This window comes from Bufo bufo, chromosome 6, assembly GCF_905171765.1.
Source record: "Bufo bufo chromosome 6, aBufBuf1.1, whole genome shotgun sequence".
In the NCBI taxonomy this organism is placed as follows: Eukaryota; Metazoa; Chordata; class Amphibia; order Anura; family Bufonidae; genus Bufo; species Bufo bufo.
Genome location: NC_053394.1, coordinates 6,200,355 through 6,223,144, shown reverse-complemented (window position 1 = coordinate 6,223,144; position 22,790 = coordinate 6,200,355). Strand labels below are relative to the sequence as shown.

The window sequence follows — 22,790 nt, the reverse complement described above, 5'->3', positions numbered from 1 at the left end:
GCAGATACTGAGGATTACATATAGTATACAGGACAGGAGAAGTGGTACTGTGCAGTGTCTATATATACAGAATAAGAGCAGATACTGAGGATTACACCCAGTATACAGGACAGGAGAAGTGGTACTGTGCAGTGTATATATATACAGAATAAGAGCAGATACTGAGGATTACATATAGTATACAGGACAGGAGAAGTGGTACTGTGCAGTGTCTATATATATATACAGAATAAGAGCAGATACTGAGGATTACACCCAGTATACAGGACAGGAGAAGTGGTACTGTGCAGTGTATATATATACAGAATAAGAGCAGATACTGAGGATTACACCCGGTATACAGGAGAGGAGAAGTGGTACTGTGCAGTGTATATATATACAGAATAAGAGCAGATACTGAGGATTACACCCAGTATACAGGACAGGAGAAGTGGTACTGTGCAGTGTATATATATACAGAATAAGGGCAGATACTGAGGATTACACCCAGTATACAGGACAGGAGAAGTGGTACTGTGTAGGTATATATATATATACAGAATAAGAGCAGATACTGAGGATTACACCCGGTATACAGGACAGGAGAAGTGGTACTGTGCAGTGTATATATATACAGAATAAGAGCAGATACTGAGGATTACACCCAGTATACAGGACAGGAGAAGTGGTACTGTGCAGTGTATATATATATACAGAATAAGAGCAGATACTGAGGATTACACCCAGTATACAGGACAGGAGAAGTGGTACTGTGCAGTGTATATATATACAGAATAAGAGCAGATACTGAGGATTACACCCAGTATACAGGACAGGAGAAGTGGTACTGTGCACTGTATATACAGAATAAGAGCAGATACTGAGGATTACACCCAGTATACAGGACAGGAGAAGTGGTACTGTGCAGTGTATATATATACAGAATAAGAGGCGATACTGAGGATTACACCCGGTATACAGGACAGGAGAAGTGGTACTGTGCAGTGTGTATATATACAGAATAAGGGCAGATACTGAGGATTACACCCAGTGTACAGGACAGGAGAAGTGGTACTGTGCGGTGTATATATATATATACAGAATAGGAGCAGATACTGAGGATTACACCCGGTATACAGGACACGAGAAGTGGTACTGTGCAGTGTATATATATACAGAATAAGAGCAGATACTGAGGATTACACCCAGTATACAGGACAGGAGAAGTGGTACTGTGCAGTGTATATATATACAGAATAAGAGCAGATACTGAGGATTACACCCAGTATACAGGACAGGAGAAGTGGTACTGTGCAGTGTATATATATATATATATATATATACAGAATAAGAGCAGATACTGAGGATTACACCCGGTATACAGGACACGAGAAGTTATACTGTGCAGTGTCCATATATACAGAATAAGAGCAGATACTGAGGATTACACCCGGTATACAGGACAGGAGAAGTGGTACTGTGCAGTGTATATATATATATACAGAATAAGAGCAGATACTGAGGATTACACCCGGTATACAGGACACGAGAAGTTATACTGTGCAGTGTATACAGGGAGTGCAGAATTATTAGGCAAGTTGTATTTTTGAGGATTAATTTTATTATTGAACAACAACCATGTTCTCAATGAACCCAAAAAACTCATTAATATCAAAGCTGAATATTTTTGGAAGTAGTTTTTAGTTTGTTTTTAGTTTTAGCTATTTTAGGGGGATATCTGTGTGTGCAGGTGACTATTACTGTGCATAATTATTAGGCAACTTAACAAAAAACAAATATATACCCATTTCAATTATTTTTTTTTTACCAGTGAAACCAATATAACATCTCAACATTCACAAATATACATTTCTGACATTCAAAAACAAAACAAAAACAAATCAGTGACCAATATAGCCACCTTTCTTTGCAAGGACACTCAAAAGCCTGCCATCCATGGATTCTGTCAGTGTTTTGATCTGTTCACCATCAACATTGCGTGCAGCAGCAACCACAGCCTCCCAGACACTGTTCAGAGAGGTGTACTGTTTTCCCTCCTTGTAAATCTCACATTTGATGATGGACCACAGGTTCTCAATGGGGTTCAGATCAGGTGAACAAGGAGGCCATGTCATTAGATTTTCTTCTTTTATACCCTTTCTTGCCAGCCACGCTGTGGAGTACTTGGACGCGTGTGATGGAGCATTGTCCTGCATGAAAATCATGTTTTTCTTGAAGGATGCAGACTTCTTCCTGTACCACTGCTTGAAGAAGGTGTCTTCCAGAAACTGGCAGTAGGACTGGGAGTTGAGCTTGACTCCATCCTCAACCCGAAAAGGCCCCACAAGCTCATCTTTGATGATACCAGCCCAAACCAGTACTCCACCTCCACCTTGCTGGCGTCTGAGTCGGACTGGAGCTCTCTGCCCTTTACCAATCCAGCCACGGGCCCATCCATCTGGCCCATCAAGACTCACTCTCATTTCATCAGTCCATAAAACCTTAGAAAAACCAGTCATGAGATATTTCTTGGCCCAGTCTTGACGTTTCAGCTTGTGTGTCTTGTTCAGTGGTGGTCGTCTTTCAGCCTTTCTTACCTTGGCCATGTCTCTGAGTATTGCACACCTTGTGCTTTTGGGCACTCCAGTGATGTTGCAGCTCTGAAATATGGCCAAACTGGTGGCAAGTGGCATCTTGGCAGCTGCACGCTTGACTTTTCTCAGTTCATGGGCAGTTATTTTGCGCCTTGGTTTTTCCACACGCTTCTTGCGACCCTGTTGACTATTTTGAATGAAACGCTTGATTGTTCGATGATCACGCTTCAGAAGCTTTGCAATTTTAAGAGTGCTGCATCCCTCTGCAAGATATCTCACTATTTTTGACTTTTCTGAGCCTGTCAAGTCCTTCTTTTGACCCATTTTGCCAAAGGAAAGGAAGTTGCCTAATAATTATGCACACCTGATATAGGGTGTTGATGTCATTAGACCACACCCCTTCTCATTACAGAGATGCACATCACCTAATATGCTTAATTGGTAGGAGGCTTTCGAGCCTATACAGCTTGGAGTAAGACAACATGCATAAAGAGGATGATGTGGTCAAAATACTCATTTGCCTAATAATTCTGCACGCAGTGTATATATATACAGAATAAGAGCAGACACTGAGGATTACACCCAGTATACAGGACAGGAGAAGTGGTACTGTGCAGTGTATATAAATACAGAATAAGAGCAGATACTGAGGATTACACCCAGTATACAGGACAGGAGAAGTGGTACTGTGCACTGTATATACAGAATAAGAGCAGATACTGAGGATTACACCCAGTATACAGGACAGGAGAAGTGGTACTGTGCAGTGTATATATATATACAGAATAAGAGCAGACACTGAGGATTACACCCAGTATACAGGACAGGGGAAGTGGTACTGTGCAGGGTATATATATACAGAATAAGAGCAGATACTGAGGATTACACCCAGTATACAGGACAGGAGAAGTGGTACTGTGCAGTGTATATATATACAGAATAAGAGCAGATACTGAGGATTACACCCAGTATACAGGACAGGAGAAGTGGTACTGTGCAGTGTATATATATATACAGAATAAGAGCAGACACTGAGGATTACACCCAGTATACAGGACAGGAGAAGTGGTACTGTGCGGTGTATATATATACAGAATAAGAGCAGACACTGAGGATTACACCTAGTATACAGGACACGAGAAGTTATACTGTGCAGTGTATACAGGACAGGAGAAGTGGTACTGTGCAGTGTATATATATACAGAATAAGAGCAGATACTGAGGATTACACCCGGTATACAGGACAGGAGAAGTGGTACTGTGCAGTGTATATATACAGAATAAGAGCAGATACTGAGGATTACACCCGGTATACAGGACAGGAGAAGTGGTACTGTGCAGTGTATATATATATATACAGAATAAGATCTTTACCATCTCAGCCCCCCAGGTCTGTCTGTGGGGGGCCCTGTGGCCTTGCCCGCGGTTACATTGGCTCATCAGCCCGCAGATTGAGCAGATGGCCGCTCGGATACTGTAATTCCTGCGGCGCTCTCGGGCCGGTGCAGTAAATGGACGGGGCGAGTCTTAGTCTAATGAAGGATCCATCTCGTTCCAATGTCACAGCGCAGCTTCACTTAACAGCTCGGGGTCAGCATTGATCAAGGGCTCTTGAATCAGACTTGGTGGGAAGAAGCTTTCTCAGCAGCCCTGGAGCTGATTGATGACAAGAGGCTGCATTGTCTTCTAGCTCCACAGGGCTCCTCGGAGCGGGGGCCCCAGATATGGGGGCGGCTTTTAGAGCAGTTTTGGCAGCTCTCGTTCATGTGTGATTGCTGCAGCCCTGAGATGATGCTGCAAGCTGCTGCCCGCTCATGGCCACTAATTTCTGGCATCCTGCCATTCCTCTTCTTGCTTTCATCCTCAGTTGTCACCGCCACTCACTGCCTGGAAGCCGCCATGGTCATCCTCTAAGGCTGCCGTGAAATTACAAGCACCAGCATGACCTGCTGCAGAGAGGTCACCGTGATTTCTTCTGAATTTACAAATTGTTTTACTCCTAAAATGGAAAATAAGTGTCAGTGAGAGACCATACACTCCAGAGCTGCACTCCTATCATGGTTGTGATTGGAAACAGTCAGCAAGCAATGTTCACTTCTCAGATTACAAGCTCTGTGCAGACACTGAGCAAGTAGGAAATGCTGGATGATTTCAGCTGTGAAGCTGCAGATAGGAAGGACATCTTCAGGATGTCGTGACTGAGCAAATAGAACATTTCTTCTTTTCATCAGGTTGTAGAAAATGTCATTTATGTGATTTCTGTTTAACCGAATTATCAATATTTCTGGAATATTCTGAACTTTTATGAAACTTGAAAAATTATTGATTTTTATGTTTAGCATAAAACAAAACACGATAAATAATGAATGAGATAGAAAAGGATATAACACTGCAATATAGCAAAATGTATCGAGCTGCTTTTCTCCCATCACATGGAGCAACATTTCCAGTCCTGCTCCGACAGGTGGGGGTCATCTGCTCCAATGCTTTATCACGGGGGGTCGTCGGCTCCAGTGCTTTATCACGGGGGGTCGTCGGCTCCAGTGCTTTATCACAGGGGGTCGTCGGCTCCAGTGCTTTATCATAGGGGGGGTCGTCGGCTCCAGTGCTTTATCACGGGGGGTCATCTGCTCTAATGCTTTATCACAGGGGGTCGTCGGCTCCAGTGCTTTATCACAGGGGGGTCGTCAGCTCCCGTGCTCTATCAAGGGGGGTCGTCAGCTCCCGTGCTTTATCACAGGGGGTTGTCGGCTCCAGTGCTTTATCACGGGGGGTCGTCAGCTCCAGTGCTTTATTACAGGGGGGTCGTCTGCTCCAATGCTTTATCACGGGGGGTCGTCGGCTCCAGTGCTTTATCATAGGGGGGGTCGTCGGCTCCAGTGCTTTATCACGGGGGGTCATCTGCTCTAATGCTTTATCACAGGGGGTCGTCGGCTCCAGTGCTTTATCATAGGGGGGGTCGTCGGCTCCAGTGCTTTATCACGGGGGTCGTCGGCTCCAGTGCTTTATCACGGGGGGTCGTCGGCGCCAGTGCTTTATCACGGGGGGTCGTCAGCTCCAGTGCTTTATCACGGGGGGTCGTCGGCTCCAGTGCTTTATCACGGGGGGGTCGTCGGCTTCAGTGCTTTATCACGGGGGGTCGTCAGCTCCAGTGCTTTATCACAGGGGGGTCGTCTGCTCCAATGCTTTATCACGGGGGGTCGTCGGCTCCAGTGCTTTATCATAGGGGGGGTCGTCGGCTCCAGTGCTTTATCACGGGGGGTCATCTGCTCTAATGCTTTATCACAGGGGGTCGTCGGCTCCAGTGCTTTATCATAGGGGGGGTCGTCGGCTCCAGTGCTTTATCACAGGGGGGTCGTCTGCTCCAATGCTTTATCACGGGGGGTCGTCGGCTCCAGTGCTTTATCATAGGGGGGGTCGTCAGCTCCCGTGCTTTATAATAGAGGGGGTCGTCAGCTCCCGTGCTTTATAATAGGGGGGGTCGTCAGCTCCCGTGCTTTATAATAGGGGGGGTCGTCAGCTCCAGTGCTTTATCACGGGGGGTCGTCGGCTCCAGTGCTTTATCACGGGGGGTCGTCAGCTCCAGTGCTTTATCACGGGGGGTCGTCGGCTCCAGTGCTTTATCACGGGGGGTCGTCGGCGCCAGTGCTTTATCACGGGGGGGTCGTCGGCTCCAGTGCTTTATCACAGGGGGTCGTCGGCTCCAGTGCTTTATCACGGGGGGTCGTCGGCTCCAGTGCTTTATCACGGGTGGTCTTCTGCTCCAGTGCTTTATCACGGGGGGTCGTCGGCTCCAGTGCTTTATCACGGGGGGTCGTCGGCGCCAGTGCTTTATCACGGGTGGTCTTCTGCTCCAGTGCTTTATCACAGGGGGGTCGTCTGCTCCAATGCTTTATCACGGGGGGTCGTCGGCTCCAGTGCTTTATCATAGGGGGGGTCGTCAGCTCCCGTGCTTTATAATAGAGGGGGTCGTCAGCTCCCGTGCTTTATAATAGGGGGGGTCGTCAGCTCCCGTGCTTTATAATAGGGGGGGTCGTCAGCTCCCGTGCTTTATAATAGGGGGGGTCGTCAGCTCCAGTGCTTTATCACGGGGGGTCGTCGGCTCCAGTGCTTTATCACGGGGGGTCGTCAGCTCCAGTGCTTTATCACGGGGGGTCGTCGGCTCCAGTGCTTTATCACGGGGGGTCGTCGGCGCCAGTGCTTTATCACGGGGGGGTCGTCGGCTCCAGTGCTTTATCACAGGGGGTCGTCGGCTCCAGTGCTTTATCACGGGGGGTCGTCGGCGCCAGTGCTTTATCACGGGTGGTCTTCTGCTCCAGTGCTTTATCACGGGGGGTCGTCGGCTCCAGTGCTTTATCACGGGGGGTCGTCGGCTCCAGTGCTTTATCACGGGGGGTCGTCGGCTCCAGTGCTTTATCACGGGGGGGTCGTCGGCTCCAGTGCTTTATCATAGAGGAGTAGTTGCTTTATGGCTCCTCAGAGCCCCCTACCCATGTGTCAGGAGTCCTGCCCTTCTGCTGCCTGTACATTACATGCTTACTTGGCCCCCATAACCTTTCCCTTGTGTCAGGTTTCCTCCACTGTAACGCAGCCTCTGCTGATATTAACATTTCATATCTTGCCCTTTCTATCAGCAGAACAAATAAATAAATCACAAGTAACTTCTTGAATGTTCAGCGCACTGCGGGGGGAGCGGCCGGAGGCTGGGGTCCCCCCTGACCTGAGTGGGCCGCCGCTCCTGGAGAAATGATTACTTCCAGAGCTCCTTATATCGGCCGCTCGAAACCGGAATGTAATATTCCCCTGACTGCGCCACAGAATCCGAGGCTGGAGATACATGGTGCAACGGCAGGGGATCACAGGCGCCTCGGGACACGGCAGGTCCCGTTACCTGGGCCGATAATCTGGCGGATTTTTGGGGATGAGAGGCCAGTGTATAAGGTGCTGACATCAGCTGGCACCAAAAATCATCAGGCCATATGTGTAAAGCATGATCCTCTGTGGGGACAAGTGACCAGTGTAGAGATATCAGTGTGAACGCAGCCGTCATCTCCGCCGATGATCAGGCAATTATCAGGAACGTCTGTGTCCTTCCCGAAACTTAGTTACTTTCATCTGAATGGAGCAGAAATCCATGAGCTTCCGCAAAAACCTCCTCAGTGAGATGAATGGAACGGAATTTCAGGTGCAACAAAATCTGTTGTGTGTGACTTAGGGCTCATTCAGACGGCCGTATGCTGTCCGCAAAAATACTGAATGCTATCCGTTTTTTTGCGGATCCGCAAAAAAAATGAAACATGTCCTATACTTGTCCGTGAAAATCAGGACATGGCCCCATTGAAGTCTATGGGTCCGCAAAAATACTGAATGCTATCCGTTTTTTTGCAGATCCGTTTTTTTGCGGATCCGCAAAAAAACGGATAGCATTCAGTATTTTTGCGGACAGCATACGGCCGTCTGAATGAGCCCTTACTGCAACGTGCAAAGGGTGAAATCCACATCAGAGTCCGCGCGTAAAGGGAATTCCAGCCGTAGTGTCGCCCCGGCAAACCCTAGTGCAGTGATGGCGAACCTTTTACAGACCGAGTGCCCAAACTGCAACCAAAAACCCACTTATTTATCGCAAAGTGCCAATACTTCAATGTAACCTGAGTACTACAGTCCAATGTAGTCTATCTTCCATCATCTTTATCATTTACCTATAATATCCTGCCGACATTCAGTGCGAGTCCTGTGCTGTTCATAGTGCGCCCTGCGCTGACGAACGGCAGGAGAAGTCATATTAGTACACCATAGACTATTTCAGGGTGTAGGTGCCCACAGACAGTCTACTGATTGTATTCTCCTGTCCTACAGTCAGTCTATTGCCCCCTGTTATCAGCTATTTCAGGGGAGAGGATGACTGTAGGACAGGAGAATACAGTCTATTGCTCCCTGTTATCAGCCATTTCAGGGAAGAGGATGACTGTATGACAGGAGAATACAGTCTATTGCCCCCTGTTATCAGCCATTTCAGGGGAGAGGATGACTGTAGGACAGGAGAATACAGTTTATTGCCCCCTGTTATCAGCCATTTCAGGGGGAGGATGACTGTAGGACAGGAGAATACAGTCTATTGCCTCCTGTTATCAGCCATTTCAGGGGAGAGGATGACTGTAGGACAGGAGAATACAGTCTATTGCTCCCTGTTATCAGCCATTTCAGGGAAGAGGATGACTGTATGACAGGAGAATACAGTCTATTGCCCCCTGTTATCAGCCATTTCAGGGGAGAGGATGACTGTAGGACAGGAGAATACAGTTTATTGCCCCCTGTTATCAGCCATTTCAGGGGGAGGATGACTGTAGGACAGGAGAATACAGTCTATTGCCTCCTGTTATCAGCCATTTCAGGGGAGAGGATGACTGTAGGACAGGAGAATACAGTCTATTGCTCCCTGTTATCAGCCATTTCAGGGGAGAGGATGACTGTAGGACAGGAGAATACAGTCTATTGCCCCCTGTTATCAGCCATTTCAGGAGAGAGGATGACTGTAGGACAGGAGAATACAGTCTATTGCCCCCTGTTATCAGCCATTTCAGGGGGGAGGATGACTGTAGGACAGGAGAATACAGTCTATTGCCCCCTGTTATCAGCCATTTCAGGGGGAGGATGACTGTAGGACAGGAGAATACAGTCTATTGCCCCCTGTTATCAGCCATTTCAGGGGAGAAGATGACTATAGGACAGGAGAATACAGTCTATTGCCCCCTGTTATCAGCCATTTCAGGGAAGAGGATGACTGTATGACAGGAGAATACAGTCTATTGCCCCCTGTTATCAGCCATTTCGGGGGAGGGGATGACTGTAGGACAGGAGAATACAGTCTATTGCTCCCTGTTATCAGACATTTCAGGGGAGAGGATGACTGTAGGACAGTAGAATACAGTCTATTGCCCCCTGTTATCAGCCATTTCAGGGGAGAGGATGACTGTAGGACAGGAGAATACAGTCTATTGCCCCCTGTTATCAGCCATTTCAGGGGAGAGAAAGACTGTAGGACAGAATAATACAGTCTATTGCCCCCTGTTATCAGCCATTTCAGGGGAGAGGATGACTGTAGGACAGGAGAATACAGTCTATTTCCCCCTGTTATCAGCCATTTCAGGGGAGAGGATGACTGTATGACAGGAGAATACAGTCTATTGCCCCCTGTTATCAGCCATTTCGGGGGAGGGGATGACTGTAGGACAGGAGAATACAGTCTATTGCTCCCTGTTATCAGACATTTCAGGGGAGAGGATGACTGTAGGACAGTAGAATACAGTCTATTGCCCCCTGTTATCAGCCATTTCAGGGGAGAGGATGACTGTAGGACAGGAGAATACAGTCTATTGCCCCCTGTTATCAGCCATTTCAGGGGAGAGAAAGACTGTAGGACAGAATAATACAGTCTATTGCCCCCTGTTATCAGCCATTTCAGGGGAGAGGATGACTGTAGGACAGGAGAATACAGTCTATTTCCCCCTGTTATCAGCCATTTCAGGGGAGAGGATGACTGTAGGACAGGAGAATACAGTCTATTTCCCACTGTTATCAGCCATTTCAGGGGAGAGGATGACTGTAGGACAGGAGAATACAGTCTATTGCTCCCTGTTATCAGCCATTTCAGGGGAGGGGATGACTGTAGGACAGGAGAATACAGTCTATTGCTCCTGTTATCAGCCATTTCAGGGGAGAGGATGACTGTAGGACAGGAGAATACAGTCTATTGCCCCCTGTTATCAGTCATTTCAGGGGAGAGGATGACTGTAGGACAGGAGAATACAATCTATTGCCCCCTGTTATCAGCCATTTCAGGGGAGAGGATGACTGTAGGACAGGAGAATACAGTCTATTGCTCCCTGTTATCAGCCATTTCAGGGGAGAGGATGACTGTAGGACAGGAGAATACAGTCTATTGCCCCCTGTTATCAGCCATTTCAGGGGAGAGGATGACTGTAGTACAGGAGAATACAGTCTATTGCCCCTGTTATCAGACATTTCAGGGGAGAGGATGACTGTAGGACAGGAGAATACAGTCTATTGCCCCTGTTATCAGACATTTCAGGGGAGAGGATGACTGTAGTACAGGAGAATACAGTCTATTGCCCCTGTTATCAGACATTTCAGGGGAGAGGATGACTGTAGGACAGGAGAATACAATCTATTGCCCCTGTTATCAGACATTTCAGGGGAGAGGATGACTGTAGGACAGGAGAATACAGTCTATTGCTCCCTGTTATCAGCCATTTCAGGAGAGAGGATGACTGTAGGACAGGAGAATACAGTCTATTGCCCCTGTTATCAGACATTTCAGGGGAGAGGATGACTGTAGGACAGGAGAATACAGTCTATTGCTCCTGTTATCAGCCATGTCAGAGGAGAGGATGAATGTAGGACAGGAGAATACAGTCTATTGCCCCCTGTTATCAGCCATTTCAGGGGAGAGGATGACTGTAGGACAGGAGAATACAATCTATTGCTCCCTGTTATCAGCCATTTCAGGGGAGAGGATGACTGTAGTACAGGAGAATACAGTATATTGCCCCCTGTTATCAGCCATTTCAGGGGGGAGGATGACTGTAGGACAGGAGAATACAGTCTATTGCCCACTGTTATCAGCCATTTCAGGGGAGAGGATGACTGTAGGACAGGAGAATACAGTCTATTGCTCCCTGTTATCAGCCATTTCAGGGGAGAGGATGACTGTAGGACAGGAGAATACAATCTATTGCCTCCTGTTATCAGCCATTTCAGGGGAGAGGATGACTGTAGGACAGGAGAATACAGTCTATTGCTCCCTGTTATCAGCCATTTCAGGGGGGAGGATGACTGTAGGACAGGAGAATACAATCTATTGCCTCCTGTTATCAGCCATTTCAGGGGAGAGGATGACTGTAGGACAGGAGAATACAGTCTATTGCTCCCTGTTATCAGCCATTTCAGGGGAGAGGATGACTGTAGGACAGGAGAATACAGTCTATTGCCCCCTGTTATCAGACATTTCAGGGGAGAGGATGACTGTAGGACAGGAGAATACAATCTATTGCTCCCTGTTATCAGCCATTTCAGGGGAGGGGATGACTGTAGGACCGGAGATTACAGTCTATTGCCCCTGTTATCAGCCATTTCAGTGGGGAGGATGACTGTAGGACAGGAGAATACAGTCTATTGCTCCCTGTTATCAGCCATTTCAGGGGAGAGGATGACTGTAGGACAGGAGAATACAATCTATTGCCCCCTGTTATCAGCCATTTCAGGGGAGAGGATGACTGTAGGACAGGAGAACACAGTCTATTGCCCCCTGTTATCAGCCATTTCAGGGGAGAGGATGACTGTAGGACAGGAGAATACAGTCTATTGCTCCCTGTTATCAGCCATTTCAGGGGTGAGGATGACTGTAGGACAGGAGAATACAGTCTATTGCCCCCTGTTATCAGACATTTCAGGGGAGAGGATGACTGTAGGACAGGAGAATACAGTCTATTGTTCCCTGTTATCAGCCATTTCAGGGGAGAGGATGACTGTAGGACAGGAGAATACAATCTATTGCTCCCTGTTATCAGCCATTTCAGGGGAGAAGATGACTGTAGGACAGGAGAATACAGTGTATTGCCCCCTGTTATCAGCCATTTCAGGGGAGAGGATGACTGTAGGACAGGAGAATACAATCTATTGCCCCCTGTTATCAGCCATTTCAGGGGAGAGGATGACTGTAGGACAGGAGAATACAATCTATTGCCCCCTGTTATCAGCCATTTCAGGGGAGAGGATGACTGTAGGACAGGAGAACACAGTCTATTGCCCCCTGTTATCAGCCATTTCAGGGGAGAGGATGACTGTAGGACAGGAGAATACAGTCTATTGCTCCCTGTTATCAGCCATTTCAGGGGTGAGGATGACTGTAGGACAGGAGAATACAGTCTATTGCCCCCTGTTATCAGACATTTCAGGGGAGAGGATGACTGTAGGACAGGAGAATACAGTCTATTGTTCCCTGTTATCAGCCATTTCAGGGGAGAGGATGACTGTAGGACAGGAGAATACAGTCTATTGCTCCCTGTTATCAGCCATTTCAGGGGTGAGGATGACTGTAGGACAGGAGAATACAGTCTATTGCCCCCTGTTATCAGACATTTCAGGGGAGAGGATGACTGTAGGACAGGAGAATACAGTCTATTGTTCCCTGTTATCAGCCATTTCAGGGGAGAGGATGACTGTAGGACAGGAGAATACAATCTATTGCTCCCTGTTATCAGCCATTTCAGGGGAGAAGATGACTGTAGGACAGGAGAATACAGTGTATTGCCCCCTGTTATCAGCCATTTCAGGGGAGAGGATGACTGTAGGACAGGAGAATACAATCTATTGCCCCCTGTTATCAGCCATTTCAGGGGAGAGGATGACTGTAGGACAGGAGAATACAGTCTATTACCCCCTGTTATCAGCCATTTCAGCGGAGAGGATAACTGTAGGACAGGAGAATACAGTCTATTGCCTCCTGTTATCAGCCATTTCAGGGGAGAGGATGACTGTAGGACAGGAGAATACAGTCTATTACCCCCTGTTATCAGCCATTTCAGCGGAGAGGATGACTGTAGTACAGGAGAATACAGTCTATTGCCTCCTGTTATCAGCCATTTCAGTGGAGAGGATGACTGTGGGACAGGAGAATACAGTCTATTACCCCCTGTTATCAGCCATTTCAGGGGAGAGGATGACTGTAGGACAGGAGAATACAGTCTATTGTCCCCTGTTATCAGCCATTTCAGGGGAGAGGATGACTGTAGGACAGGAGAATACAATCTATTGCCCCCTGTTATCAGCCATTTCAGGGGAGAGGATGACTGTAGGACAGGAGAATACAGTCTATTGCTCCCTGTTATCAGCCATTTCAGGCTGTTCTGTCCTGACTGGTTTATTGGAGGAGAGCCCCTTATTTTGCTACAGTGTATCAGTGCAGATCAGCGTGACATCTGTCCCTGTACCTGCCAGTTATATTTGTGCAGATCCTCCGCAGCCGCCCCTCGCTGTCACGTTTCACCATTCACTTAATTAAGGCAATTTCCAATTTGTCTCCGATGAGGTGAAATTGCTTCCTGATTCCAGAACGGCGCAGTAATTACAAGAATTAACAATCTGCTAATCTGCATAAGCACAGCATGATGACAGGCAGCAGGGGCCCCGGGGCCACAGTACCTATGCAGGCACCTACCTGATAAAGCGACACAGGATGGAGCACTGCACCAGTAAATCACTACAGGGGTTAAATGGTGGTAGAATAGTTTCTTATCCTGTCTGTCTCATGCTCTAGTCACATCCAGAGCTGCATTCAGCATTCTCCTGGCTTCCTGTTACGTCTCAGGCTGCGCTTCTTTTGATCAATTACACTGTGTGCATAATTATTAGGCAAGTGAGTAGAAACTTGAATGCTTATTGGATTGAAGCCCATCAGGTGATGTGCATCTGTGTAATGAAGGAGACCAAGACCCTATAGCAAAATGTGCATAATTATTAGGCAGTTTGTTTTGTTTTTGCAAAATGGGCCCAAAAAAAAATAGGTTTAACTGACTCTAAAAAGTCAGAAATTGTTGCGTCTTTCGGACGGACGCAGCGCTCCTGAAATTGCCGAGATATTGGGGTGTGACCACAGAACCGGCGAATGGTTTGTTGCAAATATGGTTGAGTGAATTTCTATTTTCAAGTTTGGCGTACAGGGTTCAGGTCTAAGAATTCCCTTATGGATTCTGCTACTTTTGGTCCGTGGCAGAGGAATCCATTACGGAATTCTTAGATAGCCCGAACCTTGTAGGCCGAACTTGAAAATAGACGTTCACTCAACACTATTTGCAAATAGTCAACAGGGTCAAAAGAAACGTGCGGAGAAGAAAAGACACAAATTAATTGCCAAAGATTTGAGAAGAATGAAATGTGAAGCGACCAGGAAGCCGTTATCCTCCAGACCTGCAGCCTCCTGGGAGGTCCCAGAAGTACAAGGTCCTCAGAGACACGGCCGAGGTAAGGACGCCGGAGACCCGACGTCAGGACCGGGCCAGGAAAGACGGATTGTCAGGACTGGTGAGATGGAGGGGCCCGTGGTGGATCAGTCCCGGGCACAGAGCTCTACTTCCACTCAGACGCTTGCGGGATGGGGGGGCGGCGATTATTAAAGATGAGCGCGTTGGACCTTTTTGTGTTGGAATTAAAATAAATCCCCAAACCTACTGGCAGTCAGAAGACTCGCTGCAGATCTATCAAGTTCACCAGTTTTTTTGTGTAAAATTAGACCGGTGGATTTCATTCTTCTGTCGCGTATTCATTAAGGCTACACGGCGACATTTAACTAAAGGGGTAAAACGACACTGCGACATTTATTGTAATGACAACAATCTATGGTGTCACACTGCAACTTGCTGCCTTACGATGCGACAGTTGCACAAAAATCCAACTTAGATGGAGTTTTTGTGACACCATAGACTGTCATTACAATAAATGTCGCACGACACGTGTCGCTTTGCAACCCTAGCCTAAAAGTTGCACAGCACTTCATGAACAGTGATGGCCAGCGAACACATGCGGGCTGCCATCTTGACTCACCCGTCTGGCGATGCACAGGTAAGCCTGTGCCGGGAGCCGGTCTGAAATCAAATGCGGTCACCGGGAGCAGGCAGTTCCGAGAACAACCCGATGAAGGACCCCGGCGGCTGTTCTCGGAACTGCCTGCTCCCACTGACCGCATTTGATTTCAGTCCGGCACAGGTAAGGTCTTACCTGTGCATCGCTGGACTTGTGAGTCTACCTTACTAAAGATGGCAGCCCGCATGTGTTCGCTGGCGAACTGACCATCACTGTTCATGAATTACTCATCGTATTGTTATTAGTCTGACCTCTGGTGGTTGTTTTTCAGTATGACAGGTTCATATTCACTTAGACTGGTCAAATTTATTTGAGCATGAAAAAAGTCTGTGCTGAGAAAAGTCGCATGTCTCCCGGAAAGTGTAATTTTTATTTTTATTTTTTTATGCAAAAAAATTGCACTTCACTACTGAAAACTGATGAAAATAAGTACTCCAGCCGTGGATTGGAGTAGAAATTACAATGGAAAATAGGCGTAAAAGTTAAAAACTTATGATTTAGTCTAAAAAATAAAAATGGGCAAAAGAGGCACAATTTCAGTAGTAAATGCGACAAAAAAAATAACAGTCTAAAACATCATTTTTTTTAGACTAAAAACAGGTGCAAACACTATAGTAAATACGGCCCAATATCTGGAGGCCGTGGTAACGGATGAACCGACAGACTCCACGGATGGAAGCTTTAGACTGGTATGGAAAAGGGAGGGGGAGGATTATAGGTCAATGGTGTATTTTTTTTTTTACTGTTTATTTATTTTGAGTTGTTTATTATTCTCACGTTCACAGATGATAATAAACAAGTGAGAAGAAACCTTTTCCTTTTCCCCCATGATGATTCTGCGCTCAGATATTCTCCTAAGGAGCTGAAACCTCACTTCTACTTTCTTAAATATTCGGTTTGAGGTTTGTGGAGTTATTAAAATGATTCCTCAAAAATACACCTTGCCTAACAATTGTGCACATCGTGTGTATGATGTTTTATTCACCAGTCACATCCAAAGCTGCATTTTGTTGGCGCCTCCTGATACCAGTTGCAGAGAAGAATGAAGCTCTGATCATACTCTACCACGGGAGCAGCGGGTGGAGCAGACGTCAGTGCCACACCGCGTGGCCAGGGTGGAGAAGCTCAGGCACACAACCGTAGCCTGCTTTGCAGTCCGCAAACCGTCCGCATGCGTTCCGCATTTTGCATAACGTAACGCCCGTCCCATAATAGAACAGTCCTATCCTTGTCCCTAATACGGACAAGCACTTTTTACAGGTTTCGCGGATGCAGACAGCCCACAGAGCGCTGTCCACAGCGTTTGCGCCCCCTGCTGGTTCAGTTTCTGCACATTGCTGGAGATGTTTACAGCGCTTTCAGATCCGCATCTCCCAGAATGCAATGTAATAGAGTGCAGTGCGTTATGGGAGTTCTGCTAGTTAGTCTGGATGTGTCTGACAACAAGGGACAGTTTCCAGTAGTAGCCACAAGAATTATAACTGCAGCTTTGGATGTGACTGTAATATAAGGGGATATTCACATGCTGCAGATTTCTGTAGAAATCAGTCCATGTGTGTGAGGGGAAAGCTTCCTGCAGCAGCTGCCGTACAGAAGTGTGTGTGAATACAGCCCAACACATGATTTAAGAGAGGAGCAGAGGCCGCAGCTCTGTGTGTAACTGGAGTATAAGACGATAGCGGGGATTGAGGACGCGGTTCCCCTGCAGGAGATGGAGAAGCGATGCAGAGTCTTTTGCTCGGAGATGATTCTCTCTGAAGGTTACGTTTCTGCGCCCGTGACCTCGCCTGTCAGGTGCAGCGTGTCCGGGGGTCTCGCTGTCTTCCGCAGCATATGTTCTGCTTCGTGCAGTTGGGCCCCGCGGAGAAACTGAAAGACGTGGGAAGGTCACAGGAAAAGTTACCGTCTTCACCTCTAAAGTTGTTAAAATGTTTAGCGTCGGAGGGCGAGACACGAGCGGTTAAATCTGGCGCCGTTCTCACTGCATTCTTCTGATTGTGTCTTTCAGATTGCCTTCTCCCAGCACAACACCATCATGGACCTGGTGCAGTTCTTTGTCACCTTCTTCAGGTAAGGACCGGCAGTCACCCCAACATCCAGGACACTCACAGTTCTAATCTGTTCCTGGGAAAGCAGGGTGACAGCCAATATGGCCGCCAGGGGGATGGCACTCAACTTTCCAAGACTCCTGAGAAGCCACTCTGCCTGATTCAGCAGTGATATGACCCCCCATATTAGTCGCCACCCAACTTTCCAGGGAACAGATAGAACTAAGCTGGACAGCAGATGACCCCGAGTCCATGGTGACCTTGGACACGTATGATGATTGTATGTTAGATGTATGTTCATGACACAACAGGCGCGGACGCTCCTCATGCGCATAGACCAATCACAATGGTCAGATGTATCAGTGGTTACTGGGTTACAGTGTTGCAGCCTCTGAGGTCATGTGACAACAGATGTATCAGTGGTTACTGGGTTACAGTGTTGCAGCCTCTGAGGTCATGTGACAACAGATGTATCAGTGGTTATAATGTTGCAGCCTCTTCAGTTCTGTGGGCGACGCTTATTATACAATGTGTCCAGTCAGCGGGGGGTTACATAACATGCACACTGGGCCAGGTATCTTCAGTCCTCCGCTGACCCTCCCCCCCCCCCCTTTCCTCCTCTGGACGTGACGGTTTATAACAGACAGTTGGAATAATGGCGCAGACTGTATTAGACTTTTTAGCCGCAGACTATTCCGCCATTAGCAGCATTTTACATTTGTGATACAATGACCACCCTGGGCTATCGTGAATGACTGCGGCTCAGCGGCGCCTTGTCTAATTACGCTGATTAGTGTAAACGCGATTCGCCGGCTCCGCTATAAGATTTGCGCTTTTACCCCCGTTCTCCATGTTCAGTCAAGCGCCGGGCGATGTCTTGATGCCGCAGCTAAGCGAACATGACGTGAGTTGTCTTTTGAGAAATTCGCACGACTCGCGGACTGTCAGCCTCCAGGACGTCCGCCATGAAGGGCGAGCGCGACAATGTGGAGGATTAGGAATTCTCAATCCTCATATTTCAGGGGTGAGATACGTTGTCTTCACCCCAGCGGCATCCAGTCCCAGCCGATCTCGTCACCCCCCCCCCCCACTCACATACTGCGATGCAAATATAACGCACCAACTGCTGTGCCGAACCAGTCACCTCAATATACAGGCAGCACAGGTAGTGAGGGGGCTGTATCTAATCCTGTCCTGTGTGATACTGCCTGCTGAGCTGTGTATCTAATCCTGTCATGTGTGATACTGCCTGCTGAGCTGTGTATCTAATCCTATCCTGTGTGATACTGTCTGCTGAGCTGTATATCTAATCCTATCCTGTGTGATACTGTCTGCTGAGCTGTGTATCTAATCCGATCCTGTGTGATACTGTCTGCTGAGCTGTATATCTAATCCTATCCTGTGTGATACTGTCTGCTGAGCTGTGTATCTAATCCTATCCTGTGTGATACTGTCTGCTGAGCTGTATATCTAATCCTATCCTGTGTGATACTGTCTGCTGAGCTGTATATCTAATCCTATCCTGTGTGATACTGTCTGCTGAGCTGTATATCTAATCCTATCCTGTGTGATACTGCCTGCTGAGCTGTGTATCTAATCCTGTCATGTGTGATACTGCCTGCTGAGCTGTATATCTAATCCTATCCTGTGTGATACTGTCTGCTGAGCTGTGTATCTAATCCTATCCTCTGTGATACTGTCTGCTGAGCTGTGTATCTAATCCTATCCTGTGTGATACTGTCTGCTGAGCTGTGCATCTAATCCTATTCTGTGTGATACTATCTGCTGAGCTGTATATCTAATCCTATCCTGTGTGATACTGTCTGCTGAGCTGTGTATCTAATCCTATTCTGTGTGATACTATCTGCTGAGCTGTATATCTAATCCTATCCTGTGTGATACTGTCTGCTGAGCTGTGTATCTAATCCTATCCTGTGTGATACTGTCTGCTGAGCTGTGTATCTAATCCTATTCTGTGTGATACTATCTGCTGAGCTGTATATCTAATCCTATCCTGTGTGATACTGCCTGCTGAGCTGTATATCTAATCCTATCCTGTGTGATACTGTCTGCTGAGCTGTGCATCTAATCCTATCCTGTGTGATACTGTCTGCTGAGCTGTGTATCTAATCCTATCCTGTGTGATACTGTCTGCTGAGCTGTGTATCTAATCCTATCCTGTGTGATACTATCTGCTGAGCTGTATCTAATCCTGTCCTGTGTGATACTGCCTGCTGAGCTGTGTATCTAATCCTGTCATGTGTGATACTGCCTGCTGAGCTGTGTATCTAATCCTGTCATGTGTGATACTGCCTGCTGAGCTGTGTATCTAATCCTATCCTGTGTGATACTATCTGCTGAGCTGTATCTAATCCTGTCATGTGTGATACTGACTGCTGAGCTGTGTATCTAATCCTGTCATGTGTGATACTGCCTGCTGAGCTGTGTATCTAATCCTGTCCTGTGTGATACTGCCTGCTGAGCTGTGTATCTAATCCTATCCTGTGTGATACTGTCTGCTGAGCAGTGTATCTAATCCTATCCTGTGTGATACTGCCTGCTGAGCTGTGTATCTAATCCTATCCTGTGTGATACTGCCTGCTGAGCTGTGTATCTAATCCTATCCTGTGTGATACTGTCTGCTGAGCTGTGTATCTAATCCTATCCTGTGTGATACTGTCTGCTGAGCTGTGTATCTAATCCTATCCTGTGTGATACTGTCTGCTGAGCTGTGTATCTAATCCTATCCTGTGTGATACTGTCTGCTGAGCTGTGTATCTAATCCTATCCTGTGTGACACCGTCTGCTGAGCTGTGTATCTAATTCTATACTGTGTGATACTGTCTGCTGAGCTGTGTATCTAATCCTATCCTGTGTGATACTGTCTGCTGAGCTGTGTATCTAATCCTATTATGTGTAATACTGTCTGCTGAGCTGTGTATCTAATCCCGTCCTGTGTATCTAATCCTATCCTGTGTGATACTATCTGCTGAGCTGTGTATCTTATCCTATCCTGTGTGATACTGCCTGCTGAGCTGTGTATCTAATCCTATCCTGTGTGATACGGCCTGCTGAGCTGTGTATCTAATCCTATCCTGTGTGATACTGCCTGCTGAGCTGTGTATCTAATCCTATCCTGTGTGATACTGTCAGCTGAGCTGTGTATCTAATCCTATCCTGTGTGATACTGTCTGCTGAGCTGTGTATCTAATCCTATTATGTGTAATACTGTCTGCTGAGCTGTGTATCTAATCCCGTCCTGTGTATCTAATCCTACCCTGTGTGATACTATCTGCTGAGCTGTGTATCTAATCCTATCCTGTGTGATACGGCCTGCTGAGCTGTGTATCTAATCCTATCCTGTGTGATACTGTCTGCTGAGCTGTGTATCTAATCCTATCCTGTGTGATACGGCCTGCTGAGCTGTGTATCTAATCCTATCCTGTGTGATACGGCCTGCTGAGCTGTGTATCTAATCCTATCCTGTGTGATACTGTCTGCTGAGCTGTGTATCTAATCCTATCCTGTGTGATACTGTCTGCTGAGCTGTGTATCTAATCCTATCCTGTGTGATACTGTCTGCAGAGCTATGTATCTAATCCTATCCTGTGTGATACTGTCTGCTGGGTATCTAATCCTATCCTGTGTGATACTGTCTGCTGTATCTAATCCTATCCTGTGTGATACTGTCTGCTGAGCTGTGTATCTAATCCTATCCTGTGTGATACTGTCTGCTGAGCTGTGTATCTAATCCTATCCTGTGTGATACTGCCTGCTGAGCTGTGTATCTAATCCTATCCTGTGTGATACGGCCTGCTGAGCTTTGTATAGAAGCCATAAAGAGGTTGTTTTGGAGCTGCCCCCTGATGACCCCCCGGGGGGGGGGGGGGGGCTTATATCAGACCGGTGATTATATCTGGAAGATTCTGCAGTTTATTAAAGCCGCCAATCCCTGACTAAATATCCGGAGGACGCTGCTCTCCACAGTGAAGGAGTCCGGGCCCCAGGGAGGTGGCCATTGTGGGGGCCACAGATGATGGCATCCTACTCCAGGACCATGTTGGGATTCGGTGCTGAAGCTGCGGGGCCCGATGCTTCTCGCGGTCATGCTGACGTTCTCCCTCTGCTTTCTCCCTGCAGCTGCTTCCTGTCGCTCCTCCTGGTGGCCGCCGTGGTTTGGAAGATTAAGCAGACGTGCTGGGCGTCTCGGCGGAGAGAGGTAGGTCTGTCACCCATAGCACCTTTAGGTGGCACCCTGTATGTTACACTGCGCAGCCTTCCCCGGACTGCACTGATACAATGTCACAGAATGCTGCTGTGCTGACTCTCCATGGTGTAAGTGACGGTGAAATTGTGTGATTCCCACAACTGCAATGTTTTCTGATGGGAAAAGTCCCATAACTGCTCTCCGAAATTTCCAAAGCATTCATGTCGCCTCGAGCTGCGCCCCGACTCGTGGATGACACCAGAGAGCGCTAGTGTCCAGGAAAGATGCACAGCATTGTTCATCCTGAGCTTTCTGGTTTATGAATAGAATGCCAAAACAACAGTGGAGACTGACACCTGGATGTAAGGATTCTCTTCCGTATCCATTTACATTGTTACATGTGGTAACCGTGGTTACAGGTGGCGGTGATCCATGAAGAATCCATTGAGATCCTGGGGCCCCGGCCTCGATGTGGCGCCATCAGGTCTGTGTCCGGCAGTGTGACAGAGGTCTGGGGGCCCGGGGCCACGGAGGCTGGAGCTGCACAGACATCTGGGGAATTCCAGGCGACCGTTTCCTGTGAAATGGAAAGCAGACGTTTGATCTGCGAGGCGGTAAATGCGCCAGATGCGCGGACAGGTGGAGGAGCGCGGCGGGAGGGTCTCTACATACAGACAGGCTGCGGGGCCCCCGAGAGGGGGAGGGGGGGCGCAGAGCACGTGATGCTAACACTGTCTGACAACTGTCATCACCCAGCTTTCCCAGACTCCTGAATGGCAGATCTACATGGCCTTGTGTCAGCTGTAAGGGTGGTCGTACTGGTGGGCACCCAGCTTTCCTAGCTTCTTGAATGCACAGTATGGCAGATTTTCCATTCAGGCCCCTTGGGATGGCGGCCAAATTAGCGATCACCCAGCTTTCCCAGAAGCGGACGGGGCTCATGTAACATCTCGTGTATCTGTCGACTGCAGCAGGAAATGGTCTTTGATCTAAATGTTACAATGTGACATTTCGGCGGCGCTTTCCCATGATCCTCCGGTGCAGCGCGGCCTCTCATCCCATCGGACAGAAGATGTTATCGGGGCGACTCTCGAGGTCTCCGCGCCGCTGTGGCCGCGCTCTGCGCTCGTCTTGCTGTCTGGCCGCCTAATTGTATACATACCAGAGCGTGGCAGGATCATGTCAGGAGGTGGGGGAAGGGCGGCTGCCATCGCTGCTCCTAATTCGATTACCCGCCCGTGATGTCAGGTGACTTAATTAACCCCGTGACCACCAGAAGCCCGGATATGGAAAACGATGACATTC

At 47.7% G+C, this 22,790-nt stretch overlaps 1 protein-coding gene across 1 annotated transcript in view; it reads left to right on the top strand.

Moving 5' to 3' along the window:
• Positions 1–22,790, top strand: part of ATRNL1 (attractin like 1) — a 453,110-nt gene that overhangs the window by 282,304 nt on the left and 148,016 nt on the right. Inside the window, exons 25-26 of the mRNA XM_040438845.1 lie at positions 17,239–17,300; positions 21,419–21,497. Of these exons, the coding sequence (XP_040294779.1) occupies positions 17,239–17,300; positions 21,419–21,497 (141 nt within the window). The remainder of the gene's footprint in view (positions 1–17,238; positions 17,301–21,418; positions 21,498–22,790) is intronic.